Below are 14,633 nucleotides of genomic sequence, written 5' to 3'. Positions count from 1 at the left end.
GAGATGCCCCCTCCCCCATGACTGGGCAGAATCAGGGATGTGTCCTAAGGCTAAATGGCCCCTCCCCCCAAAAAAAGTGTACCAAAATTACCAAATTAGTTGTATTATATGACTAGGAACAGAGTCAACAAAAGGAGTAAAAGGCCAGACCAGACATGCTTTTCCCATTTGCAGGCTTATTGTATCCGACGATTAAGGGTATAGTTATGAAAGGTCGCCCCTTTCCTGCTGTCTGCCCTTTGTTATCTCTCAGAAGACAGGAAACAGTACCTTCCCAACCATCACTAACAGAAAGACAAAAGCATATAATATAATCATAATCGAGGTGGGGGGAAGTGAAAACGAGACGAAATCTCTTAGGAAAAAAAGGCTTTGTGACAACAACAAATCCTATTCTGATGTCATTTGAATCAACGGCCTCTTCTTCAATCCAAAATCGGCACATAGGTGGATTCCGCCTGGGCCAAAAACAGCGGTGTGAAAACAGCATAAACCCTTTTACACCATTTTAAACCATTTTATACTGTTTTCACATCGTTCTCACCCTGCTGTTTTTGGCCCATGCGGAATCCGCCAGAGTGTCCAAGCTAATCCTGCTGTAAAACAGAAGAGACTAAGTAACACTTGAAAGCCATGTTAGTTGTTAAGGAGTGGGAAATGGGGGGATAAGACAAGCTGATGAGAACTTTTAAGGCAAGGCAGGGAAAGGCCTATTCTCTGTCACTTTTCTCCTAAAAACCCCTCCGTGTTCAAATATAACTGTGAGACTGTTTCCAAAGCTGCCAGCTCTTAGTACATCACAAGCCCAGATAACTTTTGAATCTTTTTATTACAAATGTACATAAAATTAAAATTGGATAGACAGTTCAGAGATATGTTCTCAAAGCACTAACCATAAAAGGGAAAGACACAGAACCACAGCAACACAAACTCATTATAGGGTAAGATAAACAGGACATGTCATTAAAGAATATGTATAGCCCTTTCTCAATTTATCAGCTTTAAAAACAAACAAATCCCAAGTAATCCTAAATTACTTCCTAGAAGACTCAAGGCTGAATGAATGTACTTCCTCCAAGGTGGGGAAACTATGGTAGAAACTGATATTGAACATCAGTGTGTGAATAGCAAAAATCAGGAAGTAGGTGAGTTCTTCTGGCTGTGGTGTTATGCAGCACTGAAGAGCAGGATGTTCCCAGGTATCTCAAGCAGCCCAAACATGATCCTAAATTGCACTGTGAGCAGCCCTATATACTCAGCTGGATTTAAGCAGGACAGTCATCCTACAAAAACCTGTAATACAACTCAGCAACAGCTGTCCAAGCTGTTCACACTGTTGACTGAATGGACTTTCTACCCCTTCAGCTCAAGTTGCATGAAACTCTGCAGCAGTGATTTTTCCAAGGGATACTACATAATTTACATGAAAAGCCAGCTGCACTTCACAAATTGCCAGGAAGTTGACCTGCAGACTCACGAAGACCAAATCTGAAATTGGCATTTATATACTTTCTTGGAAACCTTGGTGTCAACAAATAGATACTACTCTTGTTGTAACAAAGCACATTCTAAAATTGGAGTAACTGCTGGGTTATCTTTTCTCTGGTAGCAATGAGAGGCAGCCCGGCCAATTAGTAGCTGCAGTGTCACTCTCAGGAGCAAGATTATCCTTCAGCTGAGTGAAGACGTAGCCCATTGTTTGACATCAGTTGGGCAGTTTGGGTAGACTTGCACAGCATCCATTATTTGATTGTTGTCTAAAAGTAGTTTCATTAGCAAGTATTCTTTTTGTGCACATGCAGAAAGCCCTTCCACAGGCTTTATTAACTCAAGTTGCTGCAAATGTTCAAATGCCTAAAACAGAAAAAAAACAAATAATTGTTCACTAGCCTATTAGTTAAGAAACAGAAAACAACTCAGACTGGATAAATAAAATTACAGTTACATAAATACTTCAATTCAGAATTTCAAAACCAGAAACAGGATACATATGTCTAGGTCTATTGAACCTAGACCTTGCTTTGGGGCAGCAAGCTAATTTTACTCTCATTAGCGACTCAATTCTGAACTCTCCACATTTAATGTGGGAAGCTATGCACAAACACAAAATATACACCAGAGGGCAGTATAGTACCACACTATAAAAACAGATTATCGGTATTGTGGAAGGCTTTCAGGGCCAGAATCAACTGGCTGTTGTGGATTTTCTGGATTGTATGGCTGTTCTCGGGCAGTTTTTGTGACTGATGCTTTGCCCACAGATGTAAAAACTACCAGGTCATGGCCACACATCCCAGAAAACCCACTACAGACACAGGCATCAGTGCAAAATCTTATTTGTGATCCTAGACATTATCTTAAGATTTTGGCATCATGGTTTTTGTACAACAAATATTATGATGGTTTCCAATCAAGTACAGCAATACTATAATAGTTTCAAAGTACTCATCTGTAAAACAATATGTTACCAATCATCAAATAACCCACAAGAACAAGTTAAAAATACCTTCATAACCACAGGTTTCTCAAAGCTGTAGACAGTATGTGCCTTCCTCTGAACAAACTTCTGATACTCTGTTTAAACAAGCATATTGTTACTGATTTGGAAGTAATACGCCACGAGTTTAATAACTAGAAATAAGCCACTGTGATACCATCTCACCATTATAAACCATCTGAAAGTTGAAAGGCTCTCCTTCATAAATATCATTTAAATGTTTCATGGCTATTACAAGGCAGAATTCCAACACAGACAGACCTGTGAGAGAAAAGAAAATGTTTTGTTTCATGGAAATGGAGAATTCAGGATGTGGAGTTTGATCCGAATGGCCTGTTCTGTAGGCACAAGGACACTGCTCTGGAAAGACCCTCCTGTGTGGAAGGGGTGATATGCTTGCTAGCTTCCCTACTCCCAGACCCACTCCGCACAGGTCAATAAAGCCGGGTTAGGGGCAGTATAAACACTGTTTTGACTGTTAACTTTGCACAGTTCTCGCCCAGAACGCAACTCTACACTGCCCCCAACCCGCTCCATCAGCCTCGGAGCAGGTTATAAGAGAATCACTCAACAAGTGATTCTTTTGTTTTATGGCGGAGCACAGCTGCTTTAAACAGACAAATCGCTCACTGAGCAATTCTCGTAGAATCCCCTCCCCAGCTCCCATTCGCAGAGCCACCAGGGGAACAGGGGCTGTCCCATGGCCCAGGGGCTCATCCCTGCCTGCCTGCGAAGTTGTGAAGGGATGAGGCAAGAGGTGGCGAGGAAAGGACCCACGGATGCGCCTCCATGCGAAAATGCATCCATGGCCCCTGGCAGCCGCTTAGTCGCTCGCATGAGAGCGTGTGAACGGTCTCAGGGCTCCACCGGCATCGGGTGCCCTGATATGAGCCCACCTCCCCGGCCTGTGCAGAAGGGGCCCTTCTTAATTTGTCTTGTGAGGTCACCTGGGCCCCCAGGAGCAGAATTTCAGGATACTCGGTAGGCTGCAGAACAAGGCTGAAATTCTATAAACTTCAGTCCCTTTACCTTGGATTATTCACAACTGTAGTAGAATACCTTCCATTTGAACTGATACAAACAGTAATGCAAGACCAATTATGCTACATGTACTCCATTCCACACACTTTGATTTTCACCTGCCCTTTACAGGAACATGCATATGGACAGCTATGGGAACTTGGCACCTGAAGAAAATCACAAAGTGGTAACTCTACAGCAGGCGTTCCCAACCTCTTTGAGCCTGCAGGCACCTTTGGAATTCTGATATCAACCGGTGGGCACAGCCACAAATTGGTTGCCACAAAATAGCTGCCGCAGGAAGTAGAGCCGGGCATAAAATGACCGCCACAGCTTACTTTCAGTCACACAGCGACGATCCCTTTTTTTTTAGTGGTGGCTGCTGCCAAAGCAACATTTTAAAAAACCTGCATAGCCAATCAAATCTCCAATGGCTAAAACAGAAGCCTTGCTGGAAAAAAAGCCTACCTGGACCCACCCACTTCGTAACAAAATTTTGTGAGTGCCAGGAAAGGGGGTTGGCAGGCCCCACTTTGGGACCCCTGATTTATGGCAAGGATGAGCAAAGCTATTCAGCGAGAATGACTATTTCCCAGATGTGTTACCAATGGCAGATAAAGGTACTGCTGCAAGTGTTTCTGGCCTAGGCATTACAGAGCTCCAGAACTGCTCACCCTGTGCCTGTAGGGAGCCAAACACCACTAAGGCTGTGAACAAACAGTGTCTTCCTACCATGCACAATGTTGGCTTTTGAGTCCGTTCCACACAGTTTGCTTGCTTCGAGAACATCCGATGCAGTGATGTACGGGTGGGATACAGTTACATTGCTTAAAGCAAGCATCTACAAGGGGAAAAAAACAATGTCAAATGCATCCTGTAAAAATCTATAATAGAAAAATGTGCATTTTAGTCCTGACCCAGAATGTTCTGTACTGGTTCCAATGATAATTTTAAAAGATTTAATACTTTACATCTATTCAAATGAACATTAACTGAATTAATTTTCTTCTTGGCGTTGTTCTAGAAATGGTGCATAACGCCCTGCAGACAGAACTCAATATTAATCATATAACATTTATCAGAGCTGGAACATCTTAAACTGATGCAGTCAATAACTGAACAATGGTATTGTGAGGATTGCCACCCAAGGATATTATGAACAAGCAAGGGACTTGCAAGGACTTGCATTTTCCCCTCTCCCACTATTCTTCTTCTTCCTCCCCTTCCTTCTCAACCACCAGCCAATGTCCCTTTATCTGTCCCACCGACTCCAACGTTCGCTTCTTCTCCTGAGAACTTCTCCTGAGAACCACACTATTTCCCCTTCCCCCCCCTTTCTGGCAGCCCCCACCTCCTCAGCTTTCCTTGCTTTCTCCTGATAATGATCAGCCTATAATATTTTATCTGCTGTCCCACCTTCAGCTACATTTATTATTCATTTATATATTGCATTTCTCTACAATGGGGACCAAAATCAGTTTATTTTTTTTCTCTTCTCCTTTTTATCATCGTAGCAACTCTGTGAAGTAGGTCAGGCTAACAGTGCGTGGCTGGCCCAAAGTCATTCCATGAGATTCCAGTGCAGATTAGGGATTTGAACCTGGGTTTTACATATCCTACTCCCGTGGTGGCGAACCTTTGGCACTCCAGATGTTATGGACTACAATTCCCATCAGCCCCTTCCAACATGGCCAATTGGCCATGATGGAAGGAGCTGATGGGAATTGTAGTCCATAACATCTGGAGTGCCAAAGGTTCGCCATCACTGTCCTACTCTGACTACTACAATACACTAGCATCTGTAGGTGGCCGTTGTTGAATAGCAGCAAACAGCCAGGCCTAAATGGGTTGCTGCCTGGCCTGGTCCCGAGAAGTCCTCCAGCAAAGGCCAAAACAGCCCTGGGAAGAACACTGTCCCCTCCCTTTGCCATTTCATGACAGAAACTAAGTCTTCAAGGCTGGCACTACAGTTATGAATGCCACTGAGGATATCTGTTCCTTAAAGCTACAGGTACACCTTTTATCACTGAGGGAGATTTATCCTCCCGCCATTATTTAGTTTGATTTCAGAGTTTTCTGCAAATATGGGGCTTTTCTCAGGTTGTGGAAAGATTTGTCTTGTCTGCTCATGGCCCCAGTCACCAGATTGAAGCATCCACAAATGGGGTCATCCTGAGAATTAGATACATTAATCAATGTGTTAATTGCTTTGTAATCTGATTGAAATACTTTAAATGTTTTAACATGTTTAAAATATTTCAGTCAGAAGGTTCTAATACACAAATATGGCATGCTCAATGCCTCTATCTGTAGATGTAGATAGTGATGTAGATCCACTAGTACACATTTGGCAAAATATATTAAAAGACAGGGAAAGTAATTTGTTCTGGGTGATGGACTACGACATTTCTCAAGAGCTAGAACAAGGGAGACAGCTAGTATGAATTATCATTACAAAGGCATCTAGACAATCCTGCCTAACAACATTACATTAATTGCATAACCTGTTTCTGTAATAATTCCCTATCCACTGAAAAAAAAACCTATTAAAATCCTCAACATTTGAGCCTGTTTGCCACCTCTGTCTTTATCTGTCTTTCTCCTTCCAGCTCAACTGCCTCTTCTGCCATAGAACTCAAACCATACTGGCTCATGCTCTCATCCAACTACATGTCCACAGTTTAATTTTGTTCAGTCCTGATAAAAAATACATCAACAGATTTTCTAGCCTAATGAAAAAAACCCTGAATCTGAAAAGATGAAATGTCAAAAAGCAGACCTCAGTCACCACTGCCAAAAAAAATAAAAATCACTGGCTTGTCCTTCAGGCAATCAATCATTCTCAGCCTAACCTACCTCTCTGAGTCATTGTGAACTGCGAGGATAAAACAGGGAGAGGAGCACAATTTATGATGCTTTGAGCACCTTGTTTTGAATAGGATGCAAAATTATTGAAGATGGATAGTAAAAGAGAATGGAAGAAAGAGGTTCCTTGCAAGAAAGCTGGATAGTAAACTAACACCTACAGAATGCTATAGTAACCACAGAAATTAAATTCAGCAGATTTTTTTCAGAAGATCAACTTACCAACAGCATGTAGAGCGATCGCAGATCTTTACTATAATGGAATTGATTTTGCAGCACAGCCTGTACGGTTCGGTCTTCGATGAGAGACTAGAATGGATTTTTTGTTTAAAGTAATGGTTTCCAGAATAGCCTACATAAACAAGTCTTTACAATCAGATATTTTTTCCATCATGAGAAGTTGCAATTACAAGGGAAAGATACAATGTTTGGAACATGATCACAGTGATGCCTCCCGTTTTTAGAAGGCAAAAGAAGCATATAACAAAAATGTCCAAAGGAAGCACACCGAGTAAGATTTTAGAAAACCGTTTTCTGCCAGTCTTTAAAACTAAAAGACTCCATATAAAACACCATTTTGTAGGACATTGTCACTACGCACTTGTTCAATTTTGCTTTGTTCGGCATACTCCCCAAAAATATATTGGCCCTCCTCCCTGGTTGATGGTTGTGTCAATTGTTTACTGAATTGTTTACTGAATTTTTAGAATTGTAATATGTTCTTAATTGTTGAAATGTTTTAATATTTGTGTGTCAAGATTGAAAGGCAGCACAAAAATGTTCTAAATAAATAAAATAGTGAATTTGGGGTCAGGATTTGAGGCACCTGTTTAAAGATGCAAGACAGCCATTTTATCTCACCAAATTTTTTTCCAGAGGTAAACCGAGACTCTGGACTCCATGGCAGTGAAGAAAGGCGAGAGAGGAGAGCTCGTTTGCCTGTTTGGGCAGGAAACGTCAGCACACTGGAGGGGAAGGGAACGTTAAAGTGGCCCTAGAGATAGAAATCTTCAGAAGTTTCATCTCTGTACCTGGCCTGCACATGTGGGACTGCACAAAAGCCACACTGCCAAATAGTCAATGGTTGAGAAGGCAGTCAGGCAGCATGCAAGTTGGCAGCTAGTGATCATGGCAACTGACCAGGATCTATGAAGCTGAGTGGCCCTTTCATGACGGTAGCCAAGCTGGAAGTCGTCGGCGCCTAAACAATAATGCTTGATGCACCTCCTCCGGAACCGTTTCCAGACCAGCACAGACGGTCATGGTAGGGGTGCAGGTGTGGCGGCTGGCGAGGCCGCTTTCCACACAAAGAGCTGCTGCGCCGTCCCTCGTCTCCTGGCTTCCAGCACGTCGCAGAGGCCAGGGGACACCCCCCCTTGCAGGATGGAACGGCAGCTCTGGGGTCACAGGCCAGGGGGCGTGTCCCCTGGCTTCTGTGACGCGCCAGGAGATGAGGTAAGGCAACAGGGACAGTGGGGTGGAAAAGGATATGCCTTACAGCCGCTGCCGTTGGAAGACGCTGCTTCCAAAAAGCAGCGTCTTCACGCCGCTCTAGGGTGGCGAGGCCAGCGCTGCTGCGATGCAGCGGCGGCAGTAGTGTGAACCCTTCCCCACGGATGGTGTTTTTGCTGTCCCTTAGGCGCTCTATTCCGCCCGTGCTGAAAGAGCCTAAGAGGCTCTAGACATTCTCAAGTTGTACTTCAGATGCTGGCTATCATGCATCTTTTAATTGAGAAATAGATTCAAGACCAGTAGAACCTTAGAGACCAACAAGATTTTTGGGGGATGAGCTTTTCTGTCTCAGATAAAGGGAACTTGGAGACTTGAAAGTTCACACCCCAAAAATCTTGTTGACCTTTAAGGTGCTAATGGACTTGAATCTAGCTCTTTGACCAACATGGCTACCCTATGAAACTATCATTTCACTTAAATGTTTTATGACTTTAAAATGTAATTACTCTCTTGGAAACAAAAATGTATGTTCTCCATTTATTACTTTCAACATCGCATCAGTCTGCTTGTTTGAAGGACATTCAGCAAGAGATTTCAAATGCTTGGCTACTGCTACCCTTCTTACCTGCACGTTCTTATTCCATTTCTGAGCAAAGTTTTTTTCTGGAAACTCTGAAGGCAAGGATAGCTGCTCTTTACAAACACTAGCATATTTTTTAAAATCAAAAGGACTTGTTAAATATATCTGTCGGTGGGAAAATCTTGATTTCACTCTCTTCTCCAGGAGTTCTAGAACATCCTAGGGGGAAAAAACACAAGCTTCCACTACTACTACTATTCAGCCTAATTATTACAATTATATAAAACATCTAAAATTTCAAATAAACTGGCTATGAAAAATAGATCCAAGCTGTCTTTCTGCAGTGTGGAACAAATACTGAAGTGCAACTGTCAATTCAACATACGTGCTCTATTGAATAATCATAATTACATTTCACAATTATACAAATACAACAATGGCCTGTATATCAAACAATGACATGCCTCATATTTGCCTCTCTTGTTACTTTGTTTCAGCTCCTAAAAAATTATCGCCATGTTATACTAACTTTCTGAAAATAACCGTTTTACATTAATATTTATATGTTGGGCAGTGCAATCCTTTGGTGGGGGGGCACCTCCAAAGACTTGCTGCACTATGGCCAGCAAGCCAACGGGGACATTACCCCGAACTCCTGGGGAACTGTTCTATGCAGCTTCATGGGCTGCACCTACCTTTTTGCAGGCGTAAGTCTACCCCAGCAAATGGGAGCATTCTGGGCCGAAAGGGCTCAAGAAGCTGACAAAAGCTGGCCCTCACTTTAAAAACAACCCTTTCAGCACTGGCACAGATTCTTATGCTGGCGGCACAGTAGTGCTGGCACCCAAGTGGCAAACTGCCACGCACCTCCCCAGCATGGCACAAGTGCCTCTGCACCAGCTAAATGCCCCTCATCAGCGCAGGAGTCAACTAACTCTTGAGGAGTTTCAGCACCCCACCCTCCAGGAATGAACTCATCCATAATCATCATAAACCATCCTTTATGAAGGTAGATAACCTTCATGAAGATAACCTTTTAAGAGGTTATGTTGTTTCCGGTATTGCACCAGTAATAATCTGGCTAATCCACCTTTCCCCTGAGAATTCTTGGAATCCCTAGATGTGTACCATATGCTGCAATATGTTTGGAAACAAACCAAAGACTGCTGGAGATTAGGGCACAGTTGTCAACCATCAAGTTTTGACTGAGCTTGCTTTTCAACCTTGACTCCACTAGTTATACTTTGTTGATGCTCAAGGAACAGTAATCTTCTAAATGGCTTAAGTTATACTGAGCAGAAAATCAAAACTCTAAGAATTTCTTTAGATTTGCTAGCTCTGACATCAGCGGCATCAGCATACAAAATTGTAACATGTAGAATCCTGGACAAAGAATCCTAAGGCAAATAGCGCAGCCATGAAAACTTGCTCTCGGCTATACCTATAAGAACATAAGAAGGAGCCTGCTGGATCAGACCAGAGTCCATCTAGTCCAGCATTCTGCTACTCGCAGTGGCTCACCAGATGCCTTTGGGAGCTCACAAGCAGGATGTGAAAGCAATGGCCTTCTGCTGCTGCTGCTGCTCCCGATCACCTAGTCTGCTAAGGCATTCGCAATCTCAGATCAAGGAGGATCAAGATTGGCCATAGATCAACTTCTCCATAAATCTGTCCAAGCCCCTTTTAAAGTTATCCAGGTTAGTGGTCACCACCACCTCCTGTGGCAGCATATTCCAAACACCAATCACACGTTGCGTGAAAAAATGTTTCCTTTTATTAGTCCTAATTCTTCCCCCCAGCATTTTCAATGGATGCCCCCTGGTTCTAGTATTGTGAGAAAGAGAAAAAATTCTCTCTGTTGACATTTTCTACCCCATGCATAATATTATAGACTTCAATCATATCCCCCTTTAGAAGTCTCCTCTCCAAACGAAAGAGTCCCAAACGCTGCAGCCTCTCCTCATAAGGAAGGTGCTCCAGTCCCTCAATCATCCTTGTTGCCCTTCTCTGCACTTTTTCTATCTCTTCAATATCCTTTTTGAGATGTGGCGACCAGAACTGAACACAGTACTCCAAGTGTTGTCGCACCACTGCTTTATAAAAGGACATGACAATCTTTGCAGTTTTATTGTCAATTCCTTTCCTAATTATCTCCAGCATAGAGTTTGCCTTTTTCACACCTGCCATGCATTGAGTTGACATTCCCATGGAACTATCAACTAAGACGCCCAAGTCCCTTTCCTGGTCTGTGACTGATAGCACTGACCCCTGTAGCGTGTATATGAAGTTTGGATTTTTTGCTATATTGGACTGCATTTGCTATTTCTTAGTCCACTCATCTAATTTAGAAAGGTCTACTTCAGGGGTAGGGAACCTGCGGCTCTCCAGATGTTCAGGAACTATAATTCCCATCAGCCCCTACCAGCATGGCCAATTGGCCATGCTGACAGAGGCTGATGGGAATTGTAGTTCTAATTTTATCAGGCGGCCGCGGAAATTCAATCTACTTGGAGCTCTTCGCAATCCTTTGCAGTTCTCACCACCCTACATAATTTGGTATCATCCACAAACTTGGCCACCACGCTACCCACCCCTACTTCCAGGTCATTTATGAATAGGTTACAGAGCACTGGTCCCAAAACGGATTCTTGGGGGACACCACTCCCTACATCTCTCCATTGTGAGAACTTCCCATTTACACCCACCCTTTGCTTCCTGTTTCTCAACCAGTTTTTAATTGATTGCTGAGTTTTCTCAATAGTATCTGGTGAGGAACCTATAGACATCACCTTCTCCTGAAGCCTTACAATCCATCCAACCCACAGTCACATGGAGCTTTTACTGTTACCAGGTTTAGTGTTTTACCTTCAGATGTGCTATTGGGGAAGTTTGAGAAGATTCCATATGCGTTCAGATACTGTCCATGTAAACAAGGCCATACAGAATCTGTTGCCCATGTTCTCCTTTATTGCCATTTTTATGCAGAATCTCTGGCTAAACTCCTCAATACTCTCCTAATCAAAAGGAGTGGCCACTCAGACAATTTCAAGGTATGACCCCTCTTTCCCAATCAGGGTCCTGCCAATACAGGTGTTTGGACTTGGAGTAATCTGGCTGTTTATATTTTTATACTTCGCTCGAGCAGAGTAACAAAAAGAACACACAGGCCCTCATTCTTCGCTATTTCATTCTACATCATAAACAGATCTAACTGAATTTTTGACATTTCCATATGTGAGAGATCTAACAGAATAGAATTAACTTGCAGATATCTTTAGCAGCATGACCCCACAAAGGCTTTTTACCTTCAGTAGCATAAGCAGAGGTTTCAGAGTTTTGACTAAAAGCACAATCTGAAATATATGTGGAGCCAATTCATACACTTCTCAAGTTCTTGAGAAGCCCGTATGTGAGATATGCATTCTAAGGGATGTCGAAAATAAATAAATAAATACTCAACCCATCTTACCAGTCTGCAAGTCAAACCAATAACAACTATAGGCGTCTGTGCGGATTGGGATACATCAAAGAGATTATACAACAAACTCTGGTTCTTATGATGAACATAAAGATCAAATTCCTCCAGAATGAAAAGTACGGGACAACTGTGAGCACGGTCACCTAAGAGAACCAACAAAAACCAAATGGGTAAGCGTTAGGATTAAACCGGTTAATGTTACCAGAAAGGCTTCAATAGAAGAAGAAAGAGTTTGGATTTACATATCACACCCTTTCTCTCCTTGTAGAGGAGACTCAAAGGGAGCTTCCAATCTCCTTAGCCCTTCCCCCCTCACAACAAACTACACATATAGCCAAGTGGTAGTGTGGGGCTAGGGAAGAGCCTCCGAGCTGTGAGCTAACCCAAGGTCGCCCTTAGCTGGCATCAATGGTAAGGAGTGTACAGGCTAATCTGAATTCCCCCCAGATAAGCCTCCACAGCTCCCGAATGACAAGGCTTCTAGAGATCAAGCGGGTTCCTCCAGATTAGATACACGAGCTCTTAACCTCCTATGCCTCCTACGCAGTACAGGTGCGTTTTGAGAGACTGAAAAAAATATACAACAATTCAATAAAAAGTCACTAAACAAAAGTTACCACTCATTATTAGGAAAGGAGACAGCCTAACGGTTTCCTTTATTATGGAGTGCCCTGCCTGCAGCACTCATCCTTAAGAGTTCCATGGCAAGAAAGGGCATATGTCTTTGGGGTCTGCAACCTGTGGGTCTCCAGATATTCATGGACTACAATTCCCATCAGCCCCTGCTTCCCGCAATTCCGAGTTGGCCCTGGGGTGGCAGGGGCTTGATGAAATTGTAGTCCATTAATGCTATCTGAGACCACAGATTTGCGGGCCCCACATTACTAGGGCAGCTAAATCAGCTCTACAGAGCTGTATGTTCTGTACCCAGAGGGATTGGGGGGCTTTGGACATTCCTGAGTGAGCCACTGGAGCTAGCCACTTTGTAGGTAAGATCCATGTGCATTTTTCATGTCCAGCTTGAGTAGTGGGATTAAAATACCAGGGAGCGAATGAGCTTCTTTTACACTCCCTGGCTGAGCAGTGTGGCTGCGAATCTTCTTCAGACACATGTCTGAAAGGTCTTGTACATGCAGAGACAGTAAGTGTTTGCTGTCTCTGGACTGCCCATGGGTCTGAACATCTTCAGTGGGTTTTCACTTGGCATTGGGCTGAGGGTGAATTGAACCAACGTTTCCTAAAACCCCTATTTTTAACACCTTTTCATTCCTGACAAGCAGAATTATAAAACAGCCTGAAAAATTAGTCTTTCTAACTCCATTTTGCTGATTTTAAATTTGCCTTTAAAATTAATCAGCTAAACGACTGGTCTGCCAATTCTATTTTGCACTCCTAGTAAAGTGGGAAAGTTCTTCTTTCTAAAGAGTCGGCGCCTAAGAGATTACATTTTCAGTATATTTAAGCAACATTTCCCAATTTTGTAGCACCCCATTTTCACTGGTTTGTGGATTCAAATCATTACCGTGGGGAATAAAAATGACTTGGAGGAAATGCGTTCACTGCCCGCATAATTGTATAAGTGCTGTAAAATCCTAACAGAAAACGAAGACAATTTTATGGAAACAATGTAAGCCTTTCATTCACATCCAAGCTTTCTCCCCCAGGCTCATCCAGTTGAAGTGCAATCCCATGTTTCTCTTCTCCTCAATCATTTCTACAATTTACAATGCAGTCATGCCAGATTAAACCACACATACTTTGTCAATCACTACAAGGGAACCATTTTTACCTCTCTTTAATGCTTCAAGAAGAAATGCAAGATTTTCTGAAAAACTACCCTAGAAAAGTAAAAAGTTTGAATGATTAACTATTTTATATAAAGATTAAAATATGAAAAAAGTGCTAAGAACTGTCATTTAGGAATTTGCTTTTAGTCTTTTTATTAAAAAACAAAACAAGGCATTTCTTACAACTATTTTGTCCTACTGTATTGGGGGGGGGGGGGGAGGTGAGAATTTCAAATACTAATTTCAACACAGAGGAGCTCTTTTACCTTTGAGTTATATGTTAGTAATAAGGAGAAATTTTTCTCCGAATGGGTTTTCCCCCCTTGCCAGCCTTTAAGACCGATTCATAAAAAGCACTTCACAACTCTCTAGGACCCCTGACAGGCCACACTGAGGTCAGCAACTTTTCATAACTTCAGAGCCAAGTTATGTCAACATTCAGAACAAAAATAATTAGAATCTCATTATAAGAAAGGTCATTTACATAACTGAAAATGTAATTACTGACAATTGGCATGCTGCATAATGACCCATACATTTTCTAGAGCTCAACTCCTGGTTGTTGGGTTCTTTCATTAGAAGTAGCTTGTTATATCAGATCTCTACATGATATGCATGGGCCTAAATCTGTGCACTGTCAGCACTTCGATTAATAGCTACCATTCACTTCCATTATTTCCCCGTCAGTAAAGCATCCTTAAGAAGTCATAAAAATCTTTGCCCGCCATTCCTTTTACATAGCGGTTATTCTAACAACCTGCCTACCTATAGAATATACCTGAACTGAAAGGTTTCATTTTGTTTTTATGGAGCTTATATTTGGTTCCTTACTGAGCCACATATGGCTCTGGTGCAAATCCCTTGGCTCAGCAGGCCTGTGAAAAAGCAGGCTGACTTTCAGTTTGAAAGGTTACAAAAGGGTAGGTGGTGTTACACTTGGGTTGGAAAATAACA

General features: G+C 42.4%; 1 protein-coding gene across 1 annotated transcript in view; it reads right to left on the bottom strand.

Annotated features, from left to right (window-relative positions):
- Window positions 1-810: 810 nt before the first annotated feature.
- The window catches only part of ORC4 (origin recognition complex subunit 4), a 28,004-nt gene continuing 14,181 nt past the window's right edge, over window positions 811-14,633 (bottom strand). The window contains exons 7-14 of the mRNA XM_048485465.1: window positions 13,682-13,730; window positions 11,884-12,035; window positions 8,460-8,633; window positions 6,605-6,691; window positions 4,250-4,358; window positions 2,663-2,758; window positions 2,507-2,574; window positions 811-1,854 (exon numbers count right to left, since the gene is read on the bottom strand). Of these exons, the coding sequence (XP_048341422.1) occupies window positions 1,672-1,854; window positions 2,507-2,574; window positions 2,663-2,758; window positions 4,250-4,358; window positions 6,605-6,691; window positions 8,460-8,633; window positions 11,884-12,035; window positions 13,682-13,730 (918 nt within the window). The 3' untranslated portion in view covers window positions 811-1,671. The remainder of the gene's footprint in view (window positions 1,855-2,506; window positions 2,575-2,662; window positions 2,759-4,249; window positions 4,359-6,604; window positions 6,692-8,459; window positions 8,634-11,883; window positions 12,036-13,681; window positions 13,731-14,633) is intronic.

The sequence above is a fragment of the Sphaerodactylus townsendi genome, linkage group LG02, assembly GCF_021028975.2.
Source record: "Sphaerodactylus townsendi isolate TG3544 linkage group LG02, MPM_Stown_v2.3, whole genome shotgun sequence".
Classification (NCBI taxonomy): Eukaryota; Metazoa; Chordata; class Lepidosauria; order Squamata; family Sphaerodactylidae; genus Sphaerodactylus; species Sphaerodactylus townsendi.
Note: the sequence above shows the minus strand (reverse complement) of the source record. Positions and strands in the feature narration are given on the sequence as shown.